We start from the raw sequence: 17,319 nt of genomic DNA on the forward strand, positions 1-17,319 counted from the left end.
TTTTTTTCAAGCGCCTGTTTCCTAATTTAGAAGATACTATTTTTAGAATTTGGGTTTAATACAAATGTGTTTGAGGCTTGCCCTTCAAAATTGTTTACACTAGCATTAAACTTCATCTAAATTGACTAGTTGATTTTTGAAGAAAGAATATCAAAGATAAATATTCTCGAGAATGTCTGGTTGTGGAAAGCTTATGTTGGTCGGGTTAAATGCTTTTAAAACATAAGAAAAAGGGAGACACCATCGGGCAATTAAATAATGAGAAAATCTTGTTTTCTTTTATTTTTATATAAAAATGAAGTTGATTTTGACTGAACAAATGCAAGCATGTGTAAAATCCGCTTTAAACAGCAGTGAATTTCCAAAAGAACAAGTTGAAGAAGCAGAAACCATTGTTAATGTTGAATTATGTGGAACAAAAGAATACCCGATTTCAGTAGATCTACTAAAACAATTACCAAAACTTGGGGGTAAAAAATGCGTACTTTTTGGATATTTAAAAGCTAAAGACATTAAAGAGAACGTATATCTTCATGAACTTATGAAAGGAAGTGGTGTGTATATCGAACCAAAACCAGTTAAACCTAAAGTACTAAAAATGTGCTTGCTAATAAATGTTCAATTATTCACATCTTTTGCTTTTATTTGTAGAATCCCGAGTTTGAAGCATATCTCGAAAAGCTCAGAGAACAACAAAAGGAGAAAGAATATAATGAAATGGTGGCATCAGCTATCACTTCAAAGGATCAAAAGTTTAATTTGGGTATCCAACCTGATGAAATTAAAGAAATTAAAACTCATATTGTTTCCATATTTAACATTGGATTTTCTATGGTGGCTGTTTTTGCTGCTGCTTATAAAGCATCCCAAACAATGATTGACGATTATGGATGGGTAAAACAGGCTCATGGTAATATTATTGTATTAACTTTTATTGTATTAGCAAATATTAATAGGCCTAAGCGGTGCGGCTATTATTGGTATCGTTGAAGGGCTTTTATATGCAAAATATGCATTTGAATCAACAACAGGAGATAAAAGAAAGAAAAAAGCTAAACATAAAATTACAACATTGTAAGAACACCTTGATGATTAATAAAGCATTACGCATAGCTTTTTTGGCCATTTAAAACGTCATATTTCTAATTTTGGGATATGACATCATTATTGTCTACTTTAACAAAAAAAACATATAAAACCAGGACAATTATTCCAATCAAATCATCTTTATAAAAAATGAATACTCACATCGCACCCGATAACTCTACCTCTCAAGCAACTTCGTATGTAGGTAGTAATTCTGATCCTGTTACTGCAGCAGAACATGGTGAACACACTCAAACTCCTCCTGGACATACCTCTGGTGGAAACCACGTTATGCAGGATATTAAAAGTACAATGCACAACATCAAACAAAGCGCAAAAGAAACTTTTCAAAGAGACCATCATCACGGACAAGATTATGAAAAAAGACCTCAAGATGGAAAAACAAACCCAATGGAATAAATATAAGCTTTCATCTTGTATATGCTTATATACTTACTTTGTAAATACTTATAATAAAAGAACCAACACCATTTTCAGAAAGTGAAGTCGTATTTTTACAAAATTTATAATACAATGCATAAAAGTAAACACAACACTTTTTTTTTCCCTGAAAAAAGTGTAAAAAAGAAACGAATTAAAAAGTGTGCAAGTAATTACGACTTTTGCTCTCATTAAATAGACAATAAAAAAAAAGACAGTTGTCTGGAAAGTTAAGTGTATTAACAGTTTCTATCAAATCTTTAATATGTTTTGTCAAGTTCCTCTTTTAAGCATAATAGCGGTATGAGGCGTATTTTTTAAACACAGCTGAAGCTGATTTACGGCGTCAAAGCTTGTATTAAATTTTTTGGTGACAGAAAAATTTTCTCTTATTCTTTTTTCTTAAATTAAACTATGGCAGATCCAAAGACAGGTGAAGTGCCTCCTTTCGGATTGTCTGCTAATGAATGGACCTTTTATCAATATGTTTTCTCGTCAGCAAAGGGAATCAAGTTTACGGATCGTCCTGAATCTATGGACATTCAAGATGCTTATACTGCCATGAACTCTCTATTGAAAAAGGTAAATAACATATATATAAAAAAAAGCTTTTAATAGAAATAACTCTAATGCTTTATTCCCACAGAATGCTCTGGAAATTATCAATGTGGATAATGAGAATATGCTTAAAGCTATTGATTTGAGAGATGCTGAGAAGTATGGCATTCTGATTATCGAGACTATTAATTGCTTACCCTTTATTATAGAGCAAGTAAATTAAATGATGATGCTCGTTTAGTTTACAATACAATTCGTGCTGCAGGAAATAACGGTATTTGGACAAAAGATTTGAAAAAGACAACCAATCTCCATACCATTGTACTCAACCGTACACTTAAACAACTGGAACAAAAGCAAGAAATTAAGGCTGTGAAGCATGTCAAATATCCTACACGTAAAATCTATATGCTGTTTAATTTAACACCATCAAGTGAAGTGACTGGTGGTGCCTGGTATACCGATCAGGAACTTGACACTGAATTCATTGACAGTTTGAAAGCTGCTTGTTTAAAATACATTGCCTCAAGAGTAAGTCTTCTTTCCATATAGATTTTAGAGAAATAACCAGCAACCATTAGAGTTTTCCACGTATTGAGGGTATACCAGATGCAGTCTTTGGAGCAGATCATGAACATTATGCGACTGCAAGTGAAGTGAGACGTTTTATTACAGAGTCTCGTATCTCTTCTATTGATTTATCCGTTAAAGATATTGAAAGTATATTAGACATTCTTGTATATGACGGTGATATAGAAAAAAAGTTGCCATTCATGGCTGGTATGGAGGATTTTAGTGATGAAGAAGATGACGCAGGACAAGACGGTTTAGCTCAATGGTCTTACAAAGCTATTAGGAAAGCTATCAGTCGATTGCCTACAGAAGCTGTAACAGAAACTCCTTGCGGAAAATGCCCCGTATTTAGCTTTTGCGTAGAGGATGGCCCTATTTCTCCTATAAATTGTGAATATTTTAAGACTTGGTTAGATTGGTAAAAGAAAAAGAAAAGAAAAAAGAATGCAGCATTTAGAATAAAAAAAGAAGGGTCAATGCTTCTTGAGCTATGTAAATAAAATAAAACTTTTATAAAAAAAAACACCTTATTTACTTGTTTAATCAATGCTATGCTTTTTCCCTTGCTTGACAACTAATTATGCATTAAGGTTCTACAATACACATATTACTAAAGGCAGATTGAATAAAGTATTTAAACTTTTTTTATTTCAAAAACACTAATTGTAACAATCAGTCTTTGATAACTTCAATGATCATATAATGTTTAAGCAAATTATTTAGAACTATGCTTCTTGTAACCACTATATTTCTTGTAGCCACCATGTTTCTTATAGCCATTATATTTTTTGTAGCCATCTCGCTTTTTGAGGCCATCATACTTCTCGTAGCCCTCATAACTATCATCGTACTTGCCATCGTACTCGCCATCCTTCTTTTCATCATACTCGCCATCCTTCTTATCATCGTACTTGCCATCATACTTATCATCGTACTTGCCATCATACTTATCGTCGTACTTATCGTCGTACTTGTCATCGTAATCACCACCCTTCTTTTCATCATATTCGCCATCATACTTATCGTCGTATTTGCCATCCTTCTTTTCATCATACTTATCATCGTATTTGTCATCATACTTGTCATCGTACTCGCCATCCTTCTTTTCATCATATTTGCCATCGTACTCACCATCGTACTTGTCATCATACTCGCCATCATACTTATCATCGTACTTGTCATCGTACTCGCCATCGTACTTATCATCATAATCGCCACCATACTTATCGTCGTATTTGCCATCCTTATTATTGTACGCATTGTCCTTCTTGTAGTAACCGTGTTTACCATCTTTTCCATCAATTTTGTTAAGCTTAGACTTGGATATTACAGAATCCAAACAGAAAAGGAACTCAAACTTGTCACTACTTCGTTTATCCATATGTTTACCACTAAACGTTTCGCTCAAAGAGGCCGTTACAGACTTCGCGGTTTCTTCGTCGATAGTCTTGCACAAAATAGTACCAAAATTAGTTTCTTTGAATTTGAAACGTTCAACGGCATGCTCTTTTCCTTTGTCTGTTGTCACAGGGGCACCACTTGCATTTTGGGTCAACAAAAGAAAGGAAGCAGCAATAGCAAAGATACTGATAGGCTTAGTCATTTTCAAAAAAAATTTTTTTTTTTTTTCGTTATGAAGAAACTTTTACATTCAGTTGAAACTAGAGTCTTTATATACAATTATCAAAAGCAGTATACGAGTTATCATCAAGGCATAATCTAGTTGTAAAGACATAAAATTCTTCCAAACGATTGCAAGATGGCTGTTTATGTAACTGGTCTGCAACTTGAAAAGATTATCCATTTCGAACAAATTGTCGAGAAAAGCTATTCTTGTTAGATGAAAATGCAAATAGCTTGCAAGTTTTTTTGGGATAATCCAAGTATTATTAGATTAATTATCAGAAAAGGTACAACTGTTAAACAGGTACCCCTATTTCTTTTAATGAATACTTGATATAAACAAAATATTATATATTTCTTATATTCTAACTTGATTATAATGACGACGGGTAACCATATGTAATCTACACAGTGCTTACTTAATTTTAATAATACTTCATTACATGGAAGTCGTATAGAGCATTCAGCTTTTATCGAATTGATATTCTACCTATGAGGTATGATCATTCATATAGCTCTTGTAATAAAAAGTGGCGTTTTTAGCAATAGCAGTTTTGAAAAGCGTAGGATAATTGTTATATTTATGCAGACGGAGGCATCATCTTTAAGTAAATGCCAACAAACAAGCCTATGAATAGTTTATAATTAAACTTGATGGTTTTCAATCATAAATAATAACAAAAGCCTTTTTTTTTTTTTTTTTTTTTTTTTTTTTTTTTTGCATATTCAAGTTTATTTGAAGTATTTGCGTTTCTTCAGGCAGTTTATTCCTGTTTCTTACTTTGTTCCATGAGATTCATCTTACTGAAAAATGAAATATAAATTTTTATCTTTGCCTAATGATTAACTGCTTAGCTTTATGGAAGCCATGCTACTCAATCTTTATATTAGATATGGCGTAGCATTCTTGCAAGAACAATATTTCAAAAACAGAAACAAAAACAAAAAAATGATGGAAGGATCTCATACTTGAACATTGACAATTATTCAAGCAAACCATTTGATTTTTTTAATAGAAAAGAGGACAAGTATCTTTCTTTTTTTTACTAAGCTTCTCAGTAAGATTGTTACAAACATCAAATGTTTTTTATGCATTTAATTTACTTTGATTGGCTGTTTTTTTTTTTTTTGTCTGATCAAAAGTCCTTACTCTTCTTTTACCTTTGGTTCTATTTTTTACGTTTCTTGTGTTATTGCACACAATTCAATTTACCCTTACCTATTTACTAAGCATTATGACTAGCTCTGAAAAGAAAAAGGAGGAAATGCACATTAATCGGAATGTCGGATCCACTGAACTACCGCAGCCTCAAAATAGCAATCATCTTAGCACTGCACCACTTAAAGACAAACTAATCACCAATTCATCCTATTTAGCAGCAGAGATACCTCTAAAGCTTGGTCATTTTGTTTCAAATTTATGGACTTCAGGTTCAGATTTTTCTAATTCTTTTTTGCATCAACAACAGCAGAATGACATGAACCATAACACTATTTGGATATTAGGTCGTTCCTATATTATAAATCCAACCGATCATGTTCAACAAGCCCTCATAGAGGCACAAAGAGATATTATGTTTAAAAGTACAGGAGAAGAAATAAGCGAAGAAGAAGATAACAACAATATGTATTTGCGTTGGCCGCTTGATTTCTACGATGACTTTACTTCCCGATTATGGATGACTTACCGCCACAATTATCCTCCAATTCGCCCATCAAATCATAAAACAGACATTGGTTGGGGGTGTATGCTGAGAAGTGGACAGAGCTTACTAGCCAACACATTAATCATCCATTTCTTGGGAAGAGGTAAATGAAAATCTAACATTTTGTTGGTTCACTATAACACGTTTTATTGACAGATTGGAGACGTCAAACACAAAATCAAACGACACGAAAAGAGTATAATAAGGCAACAAAAAAATGTCCGAAAGAATAGTGAATAAGATTTAATTGAATACTCCTGTTAATAGATTGTGCATTGGTTTCTTGATGAGCTATCACCAAGAGCACCCTTTTCAATACACAGAATAGCGCTTTTGGGGAAACAACTTGGAAAAAATATTGGTGAATGGTTTGGACCTAGCACTATTAGTCGAGTCATAGAGTAAATAGTTCGTTTATCCAGATATGATAAACAAAGGTTAACAAATTAAAAAAAAAATCCTTGTCTTAGAGCACTAGTTTTGGACTTTACTCCAGCAAATTTATCTGTCTACGTTGCAACGGATGGAGTAATATATAGGGATGAGGTGCACGATGCAGCAACAGGGAAAAAGTCTAGAAGAGACTTTGGAAACTTGGAATCTTTAGAAGATAAGAAAGAAAGAGAAGAAGCAAAGCATTTGTATGATGCTAGTACTCCTCAATCATCAGTTGTCAAATCTGACACATTTAAACCTGTATTGATTCTAGTTGCATTACGATTAGGTATCGACTCTCTACATCCAACATATTACAAAAGTTTAAAATCGTGCTTTGAAACTCCTTCATTTATTGGAATTGCAGGAGGACGGCCAAACTCATCCCTTTATTTTGTTGGTCTCCAGGGGGATGAATTAATTTACCTTGACCCACACTATTCCAGACCAGCACTGGAAACAAAGAGTTTGTTTCAATATACAAAAAAAGATTTTAATACCTATCACTGTATCATTCCACGAAAAAATACATATATCTAACATTGATCCTTCTATGCTAATTGGGTTTTACTGTCGAAATACAAGAGAGTTTGACTTATTATGTCAACATATTACAAAGGTACATGTTGTATTTGATTTCTTAACATTTATTAATTCTTTTTGACTTAATGAAAGTCATCAAAAGAGTGCAGCCCTATTATTTCAATCCAACAAAGAGTACCAGACTATAGTGATGATGTATGTAGTGAAAACGATTTTGGTATCATGAGCGATGAAGAACACATATTGGATATTACCGATAAAGAATAAATATTTTGCAATTAATATCTTTATTGCCCTTTCCAATTTTATTAAACATGGACAAGCACCATGCTGCTTCTTTTATCTCCCAAAAAATACAATCGTTCATTTTTATGCTACGGTATATACACTTATATTACAGCTTTTGAGCCTTGAACCAATTAAGCTTTTACTAAATAGAGAAGAATACTTGATACTGATTTAAATTAACAAAACTAATTGAAAATGACCCTTTTTATACCTACCTATATGAAAAGTGTAAGCCTACATTCAAAAAGAGCGTTTTGAAAGATGTAGTGTATACAATAATTCATCAAATGAGTGACATTTTTAAGCAATTGAATGCTAAACAAATGTTATTATAAAATTCACAAAGTTATATATTGGTTAAACACATATAAATAGGATAGGCATGGAATACAATAAGGTTGTTCAAAGTAAAATATAAATTAGATGATCAAATGCAAAAGATACATTTAATGAACAGAAGAAAGCATAAGCCCTTTAGGTTGAATTAGAATACCGTCTTTAATGCAATGTTACATACATGATTTATAGCTTGTTACCATAAGAATAAAAAAAAAAAAAAAAAAAAAAAAAAAAAAAAAAAAGAGAGAGAGAAAGAGGAGAGAAAACAAGAGACTTACATAGAGTGATTACTAATAACTTTGACGATATACAATTTACATTTTTCTTTAAAAAGTATTCCCGCTTGAGATAAAGTAGAAAGAAAAAGAGGAGAAAAGGTATAAATACCTTTTCAAAAGATTAAAAATCAAAGGGATCGATCAAGGATGATTTGAACTTTAGCAAATTGTGCAGTTGTCAATTATCTAAGACATCTATGGCTGTTCGTAAAATGTACTTCAATCCCAATATCAGAGAGATTATGCATGACTTTTTGCAAAGCAGCTTTTCATCTTGTTGGCCAGTAAGCTTCTGATGGCTGATAAATATATGGGAAATTACCTTTATTACGTTAGACAACAATTCTCATGAGATGAAGCATATTAGAACAAGGTTTTCTAGTCAGATAACCATGTTTCTATCTCAGTGCCAAAGATAATTAACAAATAGAGCTTAAAATGAATAGTGAGAGGTGTTTTACAACTTGTATTCGGTCAACAGCAAACTATACATTGAATCACTAACGATGTGGGTCTGCTTTACAATAAAAGATGATCAGTCTGTTTGTTGGCATTGATGTCGCATTAGATTCAGACGAATGCATCAATGTCCTCAGCAAGAGATTGATCCTCTTGGATTCGTGACAACGTGAAAGTCGGCCATATTTTTCAGATGTATAATACTCCTTGCTACCATGGTTCATACTCTCATTGACGGAAGCAATTAAACAACCTCAGCTCTTTCGATAAGAGGCTTATTCAAAGCTCAGACCTCAGCCTCATCAAGTAATATTTAGGATAGTTGGAGGTGTCTTGCAGCTGTTAGAAATCACTAACTTGCTAACAGAAAACGCCTAATGAAACTTTAGTAAAGAAGCAGAACAAAAACTCCGCAACATGCCAAAAAGATGTCATCTTATTTCCAGGAACTTATGGATACTCGATGGCATATTAAGTGCTTTTTATTTATTTCATAGCTGTTCTATGTATTCTTCAAATTTAATTTTATTTCAGAAACCAAAAGTATCTTTTATTACGATTAAATAATATTTTATTTGTAAATTTTTTAATATAAATGACCAATGAGTACATAGTAACGTAATTGTACTGTACTTGTCCGGGTCAGATCTGAAATGATAAAAAGTAATAAAAACCTCTCAAGAGACAAGAGGGAAAAAAAGTATAAAGTTTAAAAAATCAGAAATTGTATTGAAATACTAGCACTACTACGAGAACAACCAGCTCACCAGTTTGGCACCAGGATCAAGAGGAGGAGGAAGGATTTGACCATGAAATAGATAATCCATTCCATGCAGGATAATACAGACAGCGAACCAGCGAACAGACTAAACAGATGCTTCACGAGAAGATTGAAACTTTTTGAAAGAGAGCTTATCCAGAATAAAAAACATAGGATCTTCGATAGATATTGGTAGTTGAAGGCGCCTATATGTATCGAGACACTTGATAGAATGGGTGAAGATGAAACCATTATTGGGATGGTACAAGCAGGACTTGAGTATTATTACAGGATTTTAACCTAAAATTTTGCAATCATCCCGGATTTTTTTGCAATCGTCTCGTTTTAGCTTAAAATCCTGCACTCTGCCGAGATCTTAAAATAGCCTGAGAGGCGTTTTTCCGTAGAGTGTACGACCGCGTTTGAATAGTAAGATTTTGAAATTTGGGCTTAAAAAAGCCAGAAGATTTTATTATTTAATTCCAAGTTTCATGTACAAGCCTGATTTTTGCTGCCATAAGCTTCGCCGACTGATGATCACCTGGGCTATGTTGTTAAATTATCAATATGCCTACTGGCATAGATAATCGACTAAAGTGTATATTTGTTATTAAAGTGTCCATTCTGCTTTGCATTATTTTTATTGCAAGTCATGTGACCTGTATACTAGTGCTGCTAATCTTTTCCATGCTCTTTCTTGGAATATTCTTTGGCTGGTTTTTTCTTTTTCTTTCACTTTTTCTTTTGTTTTCTCCATATGAGTGATATTGAAGATACCAATCCTTCTTTACAAATTCAATCAGAACCAGATTACCCTCTTCAACCAATTGTAGCAAAGGATGACACTAGTATAGTAGATAACAGATCTTTATTAAATGATCAAGGTCAACCAAACTTGAGTCGAACTCCTTCAGCTACAGTCCCAGATGAATCTACTAAAGAGGATGCTTCTCATACAAAGGTAAACCTTTTGTAAAAATAAAAAAAAGTACATGCTCATAGTTGCTCATGTTAAAAATCAGGGATTCTGTAATACGACCGATTCTAAGCAAGTTGTTGACTTGGAAGTCGATGGTCAGCTTCCAGATTGGCTTGCTAGTGAACACTACACCATTGGTCCTGGAACGTATGATGTGAAATATACGAGAAAGATTGAAATAGACGGTATTCTTCAAAGTGCAACAGCCACTTTTACTTTAGGACATTGGTTTGATGCGTAAGTTTTTTTTTTGTTGGTATTTTCCCAAATAATTCACATTTTAAGGAGGCCAGCCTTCCCCTAGTAAACCGTTTTGATATCAATGGAGAAAGAAATACGATCACTTATCGTCATCGTTTGACCACAAAACGACTAGTTGAAAAAATTAGAGACCATCATGGATATGCACCCAATTTTCCTGCTGGTCTGTTCAAGACGCATCCCAACCAGACAATGCTCATCAAGTTTCTAAATAACGGAAAAAAGCCAAAACCTGACCGTGTGCCTTGTAATCAACGTATCATGACTCAAGTACCTGGTCTTGATGGACGTTTGTTTACACAAAACTTTGCCAATCATGTAAAAAATAGAAAGATGTATGGTTTGTTCATATTCTAATTTATTTACTTTTAGATTCAAGAATTAGATCCATTTGATTTAACCCCCACACAAGTTCAAACCTGGGATGAAATTAATGCCGACTTTAAAGGATATAGCTCTTCTCCTAATGGCCAAGTTGATCCTGAGACCGGCGAATATATCAACTTCACTATGGAGATTGGCTATCGAACCACTCGGTACCACTTCTTTTCTATTTCTAATCAGGAACCTAAAGGCCATCCAATCACTACCATCTGGAATGCGCCTACAGGTTGGGTAAATGGATTTGCTTTAACACCCAACTATATTGTGATGGTCATTCATCCTATGCTGGCTAATTCAGGTGCTGTTCGATTTGCTTGGAATGAAAGCGTCTTGGATTCCTTTACCTTTTATCCCTCTGAACCTACCTTGTTTTATGTCATCTCTCGCGTAGATAAAGAAGTGATTGCTTGCTATCGATCTAATGCATGCTTCTCTTTAAATCAAGTGAATGCCTATGAAGATGTTCATGGAAATGTCACAGTTGATATGGTATGCTATGAGGATGACACGATTGTTCACAGGTTTGCAACTGAAAAAATGAGAGATGCTGATATGGAAAGATTGCCTTCCTCAGAAGTACGACGATTTGTGTTGGCAAACCCACGACATGAAGCCAATAAAATCTACTTGGATAACAACTCCTATATTCCTTCTGCCATCAGTGTCACTTCTCGTATTGGCACTGTTTGGAATTACGTGACAGGTCAAGCAGGTCAGCCAGAGAACGCGACAGGATCTGCTGGTTGGCACGCTTGGATGCCAGTTGTTAAATATGAGAGAATCTCGGAGGCCACATTGGAATTACCACAAGTAAATCCGCTTTATAAAATGCGTAAATACTCGTTTGCTTATGGGCTTGGAAATACTGGTAACAGTAAAATGTGGGATTCTATTATAAAACTTGTAAGTTTTTTTTATTCTTTGTATACTTTAACGAGGCTGATTTTTCTACAAAGGATGTAAACAATAGTACTGTTGTTGCTTCATGGCATGAAGCCAACTGTTATCCAAGTGAGGCACAGTTTATACCAAAACCCAAAGACCAAGCAGCAGAAAAAGATGAAGAAGAGGATTCAGGTGTATTGATCAGTGTTGTCATGGACGCTGCAAGAAATACTTCATTTTTATTGGTATTGAATGCTCAAGATTTATCAGTGATAGCAAAATCCCAATTGAACAAACTAATCCCACTTAGTTTTGCTCACGGTAGCTATCGTTTAAGATCTACTTCTTGAATAAATCAATTTCTTTATTATAATTAAAACAACCTGAAAAGCGAATAAAAACAATTTAGTCTTTATATAAGTTATTATTAAGAGATTTTAATTCTTTTTTTTTTTGTTTTTTACTATCATACAATAAATGTATTGCAAAGAAAGAAAAGGGAGGGTGTGTGCGTTGGTTATATTTACTTTTTTTTTATGGATTTTTGGCAAGTGTGTGGGGGTAAGTGTGGGTGTAGACAAGTAAATAAAGAGAAAGTGGGTAGAATTGATTTTAAGGAGTTAGTGAATTGATTGGCTCATCTTCCAATAAATCATCTGGAATGACGCCTCTAAGTCTGCGCTCCTTTTCATTTTCGAGTTGTCCATAAAGCAAATAAAGAGCTTTTTCATTGGCTTCTGTTGTACCTTGAATCGTGAACATCCTTTCACCTGTTTCATCATGAGGTGTTTTTGCAATAGAAATTCGAGAACCTGACAGTCTACGAATCTCTGCTATTTTTGCACCACCTTTTCCAATGATACAACCTACCATGTCTGCAGGAATTGATATGTTTTGAGTACGCATCGTCGGATCATCTAATCTTATTGGTTGATGCTTTGGTGTCATATTATTATTATTTGGTGTGGTAGTAATAGCTTGGCTTGCTTTTATTGGGTTATATAATATAGTACCATAAGCTCTCTCTTTATCTTCCATCAAACAACGTCCCATATCCAAAATGGCACTATAAATCCCATCGACTGACCCTTTCATTTCTATGACGCGTTCTGTACTCTGAGGTAATAAGGTTTTTGACGCAACCATACGCACTCCCCATGTATCTTGAATCTGCTTTATCTTGGCACCTTGTCGACCAATCACAGAGCCCATTAAATTATGAGATACCAGTAAGCGAAGGTGAATGATATGTTTGTTATTTGTTAAAGTCTCGGATAGTGTTTTTGCAATCAATGAATAAGCTTTAGCGACACCTTGCAATGTACCGCTGATGGTCAACACACGATCGGGTATACCTTGAACTGATTTAGAAACTCCAGCTTTCACACCTGTTGCCTCTCTTATTTGAGCTACATTAATGCCTCCTACGTATACAAACACTATTTAACCACCTTCTTTTTTGTTGTTGTTTTACACTAACCTTTTCCGATAATGATACCAGCTTCTTTTGTAGATACAAGTGCTCTAAGGGTTAAATCATCACTATTGATTTTACCTAATATTTCTTGATCTCCCATAATGTCGTTTTTAAGGTCAAGCAATTGGTCAACAGAAGTCATTATTTTTCCTAAGATGTACTCTATTATATAAACTGATAGAAAGAGAGAGAAAGAAAATTTGATTTGCAGCTCAGGGTTTATTTTTTTTTAGGCGAGTTTAAAAAAAAAAAAAAAAAAAAAAAAAAAAAAAGAGGATGAAAGTAGTTGGATTTTAATGTGAACACAAAGCTGCTTATAAAATGATTATACACACACAATTGTTTTATCATAAGATGGAAGCAATTAAAAAATACACTGAAAAAGAAAGTATTCCAAATATGGCAATTCACGTAGATATTTCCCCACTTTACCTTGACTGAGAGAGGCTTTTGTTTTTATGTAAATATAGGTTTCATTGAATAACCGCTATTTTGCATCACCCCACTTTTTTTTTTTATTTTATTTTTAATCAAACTCTATCAACATGACTGATCAAAATAAGACTAATGATGAAAATCAAAAAGATGCAAATAAAACAATACCTTCATCCAAAGAAACATCCTCTTTACTATCACCTTGGTGGTCAGAAGCATCAGCAACGAGAACAGCTGCGGAAGAAGCAGCGAATAATAATACGGAAAGAGAAAACAAATATGCGTCCATCTTACTTGGATTGAGTCGTAATATGGAGCATAATGAAGATAAAGAATTAGGGTGGAAAGAGCAATGCTATTTATTAGCAAATGCTCCCAAGATGAGTTATAATTCAGATAGAAACAGCCTAGAAAAATTATTTGATCAATCAAGAGAATGTACAATGGTTTGCTTTTTAAGGGAAAGTAGAAAGTTAGCAAGACAGCGACTGTTATTAGCAGAGGAAGATAAAGAAGAAATGAGTATCCGTGGATCAATGTTGAATCTGTTTCATGGAATATGGATATCAGTAGCCAAGACACCTAAAAGATGTAAAGAACACATTCTAGGAGGTTTGTTTGTTTGTTATGCTGATGATCTATACTTTGTTATTAAACAATCTGAAATTTAGAACAGAGTATGATGAGTAAGAAAGATTATCCAGACTATTATACAGTAGATTTGGAAAAAGAAATAAGTCGTTCAGGCGAACACGGTAGGGTATATTAAAAAAAGCCTTATTGGCAACTGCTTATGATTTACAGTGACTAGGATAATCAGTAAAACGTTCAGTCCACTACAACATCTTACACAGAGATATATTGAATCATGGAAAGATGGTACGCAACAAAGATTTTTTATGAGCTTCTGGACAAGACTAGAAAGAGGGGATGCATTTTATCTTGTACGTGATTACACAAAGAGGCTTATTGATAATGCATTAGAAGACAAGAAACCAAGCAACAAAAAGTAATTTAAAAATATACTGATTTTACACCAATGTCTGTTAGTGGATTAAACAGGCAAATAAACAGAATGATACCGATTGGGAAACAAGCTAAAATGACTTTATACCTTCTTTATTAGTATTCATTATTATAATAAAACTATTTGTTATTAACTTGCCTTGTTTATTATACGTTATTCTACTAAAATCAGGGAATCCCATTATATTACAAAATGAATGACAAAGAACAGGTGGCCATAAGTTACCAGTCTTTATGAATAAATAGCTGACATACCAACCAAAGATAGTTGTATATGTAAACTGAAACAACGATCCACATATCACTTGTATCAATCCTTCCCTTGTCTTTCCTAATGCATGATAGTTTTCCCAAGCATGATGCAGGTGAGCTACCAAATATTAATATATTACTACTATACGAGTCCAATAGTTTACCTATACCAAAATAGAGTGGAGATACAAATATTAAATAATTTTTAGAATAATTTGCCTGATAAAGCACTGCAATCATACAAGCTCTAAAAACAAGTTCTTCTGTAAATGGTGCCTATGTAAAAATAAGATTTTTTTTTAATAAGCTTTTTATTGTTCTGCTTACTACAAAATAATTGCGCTGCCCCAAAGGTTTAGTGAAGCTTTCAATGACATCTCTTTGTAGATCAAAATTTTCTTGAAAGGGAAGTTCACGATCAAAATAAAGAATTGACAAAGGTCCCAGGAACAACAAGACGGACAACAACAAGGGTTTGAAGATACCAAAGACTGGTACAAGTCCAAGTGTGGTGATCAAGTCAAGAGGAGTAATTGACTTTACGATTAGAATTGATAAAACAGAAGCCACTGTTACTGCTTTCATACGCGCTCGAATGACTGAAGGATGATTGCGCGATCCAGGTGTTTTGAATACATAAAAGCCAATGACATAAATAACAGTGAAGCCTATACAAACTAAATTAGCTAATCCAGTCGAGATGCCACTCATTACTGGATTCACTGAAAATAAAAAGGGAGAGGAACACAGAAGACACAGACACAAAAAAAAAAAAAAACTATTTATTTTTTAAAAACAATAAACTATTTCTTTTAATAACCAACAAATGTTGTTGCTAATTCATCTGATAATAAAGTGCTGTCACTATCATCACCATAACCAAAAAATGTAAAATCTTCATTGTCACTCTGCTCATTGTCGACTTGTCTTCTCACAAACGAATAGCCCTTGAATGCATCCATTGTCAGACCAGCTGGACAATGACTCGGTAACCATTTTTGTCGAATGAGAACTGCTTCATCATTCTCTTCCTTGATTGATGTAGACATACATAAGAAATCAGGATCAAAATGACTTAGATCTGTCTCGGATGATACAGAAGGGATATAAAGAGGTTTGACTCGTTTAGCATAAACATCTTTCCAATTGAGATGATTGATAAAGTAAGGGTGTGTTCTTATCTCAAACACTCCACCTATCCTTGTCTCAGGATCGCGCTCTAGTAAACCAGCAATCAAGTCTACCGCTTCAGGATCAAAATGAGCGGGAAACAAGAGGTCATCATAAAGCACACGATCATACATTTCATCTGGTGTTGGAGCAGCGAATGGTGTGACACCCGTGATCATTTCATATAACATCGTCCCAAGGCTCCAATAGTCTACAGCATAAGAGTATTCCCGTTGCAAGATAATCTCTGGTGCTAAATATTCTGGTGTACCACAAAAAGTATTTGTGCGATGTTCATCATCATTGTCAAATAGTTTCGATAGTCCAAAATCAGTCAGAACAATATGACCATCGTTTGCTAAAAGCACATTTTCTGGTTTTAGATCTCTAATGATTTGTTTTGAGAAATGAGCCAAAAAAAAAAAAAAAAAAAAAAAAAAAAAAAAAGCTTTACTGCTGTATTACCTGTAAAGTATGGAATGACGATGTAGTTCTTGCAAGCCCATTACAATCTCAGCACAATACAGTCTGCATTGTTCTTGTGGGAAATAGATGAATCTTTGTAACAATGTAGCTAAATCAGCACCAGCATGATAATCCAACACAAGGTACAGGTTTTGTATGTCTTGAAAAGCCCAATAGAGTTGAATCAAGAATGGATGATGCAATTCAGACAACTTGGCCAAGATATCCCGTTCCATTTTGATATGATTTACTTCCTTTGCTGTTATACTCCATGATTTATGAATTGCCTTTAAAGCAAACAATCTCTTTTCTTTTCTCACCAAGATCACTTTCCCTGTCGCTCCTTTTCCGAGTACCTTGATGGATTCAAACTGTTGAATATCATAATCATTTAGGGCTAGTCTCTTGGTTTGTCTGACATCATAAAACGATCCTTTTCTTTTTAAAGTAGGTTGTACAGCGATAGACGGCTGATGTCCTTTCTTTAACATCAACCTATCCTCATGTCTTTGAACGGATAGAAAGTCTTTGAATAAAGAGCTTTTTCCGATAGGCGTTGATATAGATCGATATAGATAGTCTTGGAGTAATTCAGTGTTGGTCTTCTTTTTATAGTCAAATAATGATCTCAATGTGCTTAATTTTTTATTCAACTTCGGTAATGGAATCCGAAACTCTGGGAAATGGATGTTGAGCTATTGACATGTAAGATAGATGATATAACATAATATATTACTCATACCAAATGATCTAATTCATAAAAGTCTTGCTTGTATCTAATTAATGAGATGTGGTATTCTTCATCTTCCAACATGATATGATACACCTTTTGATTCAATTAATAACATTTTATATTGTATTCTATATTCATTTACAGTTTCATCATTTTTATTTGT

General features: G+C 33.8%; 9 protein-coding genes across 9 annotated transcripts; 6 read left to right on the forward strand and 3 right to left on the reverse strand.

Moving 5' to 3' along the window:
- Positions 1-295: 295 nt before the first annotated feature.
- On the forward strand, positions 296-665 carry RO3G_11843 (uncharacterized protein; the record flags this gene model as incomplete). Its single annotated transcript, XM_067666427.1, has 2 exons — positions 296-470; positions 652-665. 2 exons carry the CDS (start codon positions 296-298, stop codon positions 663-665), a joined length of 189 nt encoding a protein of 62 aa, XP_067522528.1.
- Positions 666-1,236: 571 nt separating this feature from the next.
- RO3G_11844 (uncharacterized protein) lies at positions 1,237-1,506 on the forward strand (the record flags this gene model as incomplete). The annotated part of the gene is made up of 1 exon (XM_067666428.1): positions 1,237-1,506. One exon carries the CDS (start codon positions 1,237-1,239, stop codon positions 1,504-1,506), a length of 270 nt encoding a protein of 89 aa, XP_067522529.1.
- A 435-nt stretch (positions 1,507-1,941) lies between these two features.
- RO3G_11845 (uncharacterized protein) lies at positions 1,942-3,045 on the forward strand (the record flags this gene model as incomplete). Its single annotated transcript, XM_067666429.1, has 5 exons — positions 1,942-2,109; positions 2,174-2,244; positions 2,295-2,616; positions 2,667-2,972; positions 3,022-3,045. The coding sequence occupies 5 exons, from the start codon at positions 1,942-1,944 to the stop codon at positions 3,043-3,045; spliced, it is 891 nt and encodes a 296-aa protein (XP_067522530.1).
- A 328-nt stretch (positions 3,046-3,373) lies between these two features.
- On the reverse strand, positions 3,374-4,261 carry RO3G_11846 (uncharacterized protein; the record flags this gene model as incomplete). The annotated part of the gene is made up of 1 exon (XM_067666430.1): positions 3,374-4,261. One exon carries the CDS (start codon positions 4,259-4,261, stop codon positions 3,374-3,376), a length of 888 nt encoding a protein of 295 aa, XP_067522531.1.
- A 1,255-nt stretch (positions 4,262-5,516) lies between these two features.
- RO3G_11847 (uncharacterized protein) lies at positions 5,517-6,315 on the forward strand (the record flags this gene model as incomplete). The annotated part of the gene is made up of 3 exons (XM_067666431.1): positions 5,517-6,090; positions 6,144-6,183; positions 6,255-6,315. The coding sequence occupies 3 exons, from the start codon at positions 5,517-5,519 to the stop codon at positions 6,313-6,315; spliced, it is 675 nt and encodes a 224-aa protein (XP_067522532.1).
- A 3,531-nt stretch (positions 6,316-9,846) lies between these two features.
- Positions 9,847-11,948, forward strand: RO3G_11848 (uncharacterized protein; the record flags this gene model as incomplete). Its single annotated transcript, XM_067666432.1, has 5 exons — positions 9,847-10,050; positions 10,112-10,305; positions 10,458-10,647; positions 10,702-11,616; positions 11,670-11,948. 5 exons carry the CDS (start codon positions 9,847-9,849, stop codon positions 11,946-11,948), a joined length of 1,782 nt encoding a protein of 593 aa, XP_067522533.1.
- A 1,125-nt stretch (positions 11,949-13,073) lies between these two features.
- Positions 13,074-13,217, reverse strand: RO3G_11849 (uncharacterized protein; the record flags this gene model as incomplete). Its single annotated transcript, XM_067666433.1, has 1 exon — positions 13,074-13,217. One exon carries the CDS (start codon positions 13,215-13,217, stop codon positions 13,074-13,076), a length of 144 nt encoding a protein of 47 aa, XP_067522534.1.
- Positions 13,218-13,620: 403 nt separating this feature from the next.
- Positions 13,621-14,523, forward strand: RO3G_11850 (uncharacterized protein; the record flags this gene model as incomplete). The annotated part of the gene is made up of 3 exons (XM_067666434.1): positions 13,621-14,122; positions 14,182-14,265; positions 14,315-14,523. 3 exons carry the CDS (start codon positions 13,621-13,623, stop codon positions 14,521-14,523), a joined length of 795 nt encoding a protein of 264 aa, XP_067522535.1.
- A 1,077-nt stretch (positions 14,524-15,600) lies between these two features.
- Positions 15,601-17,237, reverse strand: RO3G_11851 (uncharacterized protein; the record flags this gene model as incomplete). The annotated part of the gene is made up of 3 exons (XM_067666435.1): positions 15,601-16,345; positions 16,424-17,118; positions 17,166-17,237. The coding sequence occupies 3 exons, from the start codon at positions 17,235-17,237 to the stop codon at positions 15,601-15,603; spliced, it is 1,512 nt and encodes a 503-aa protein (XP_067522536.1).
- Positions 17,238-17,319: the final 82 nt, after the last annotated feature.

This window comes from Rhizopus delemar, genomic scaffold (assembly GCF_000149305.1).
Source record: "Rhizopus delemar RA 99-880 supercont3.9 genomic scaffold, whole genome shotgun sequence".
In the NCBI taxonomy this organism is placed as follows: Eukaryota; Fungi; Mucoromycota; class Mucoromycetes; order Mucorales; family Rhizopodaceae; genus Rhizopus; species Rhizopus delemar.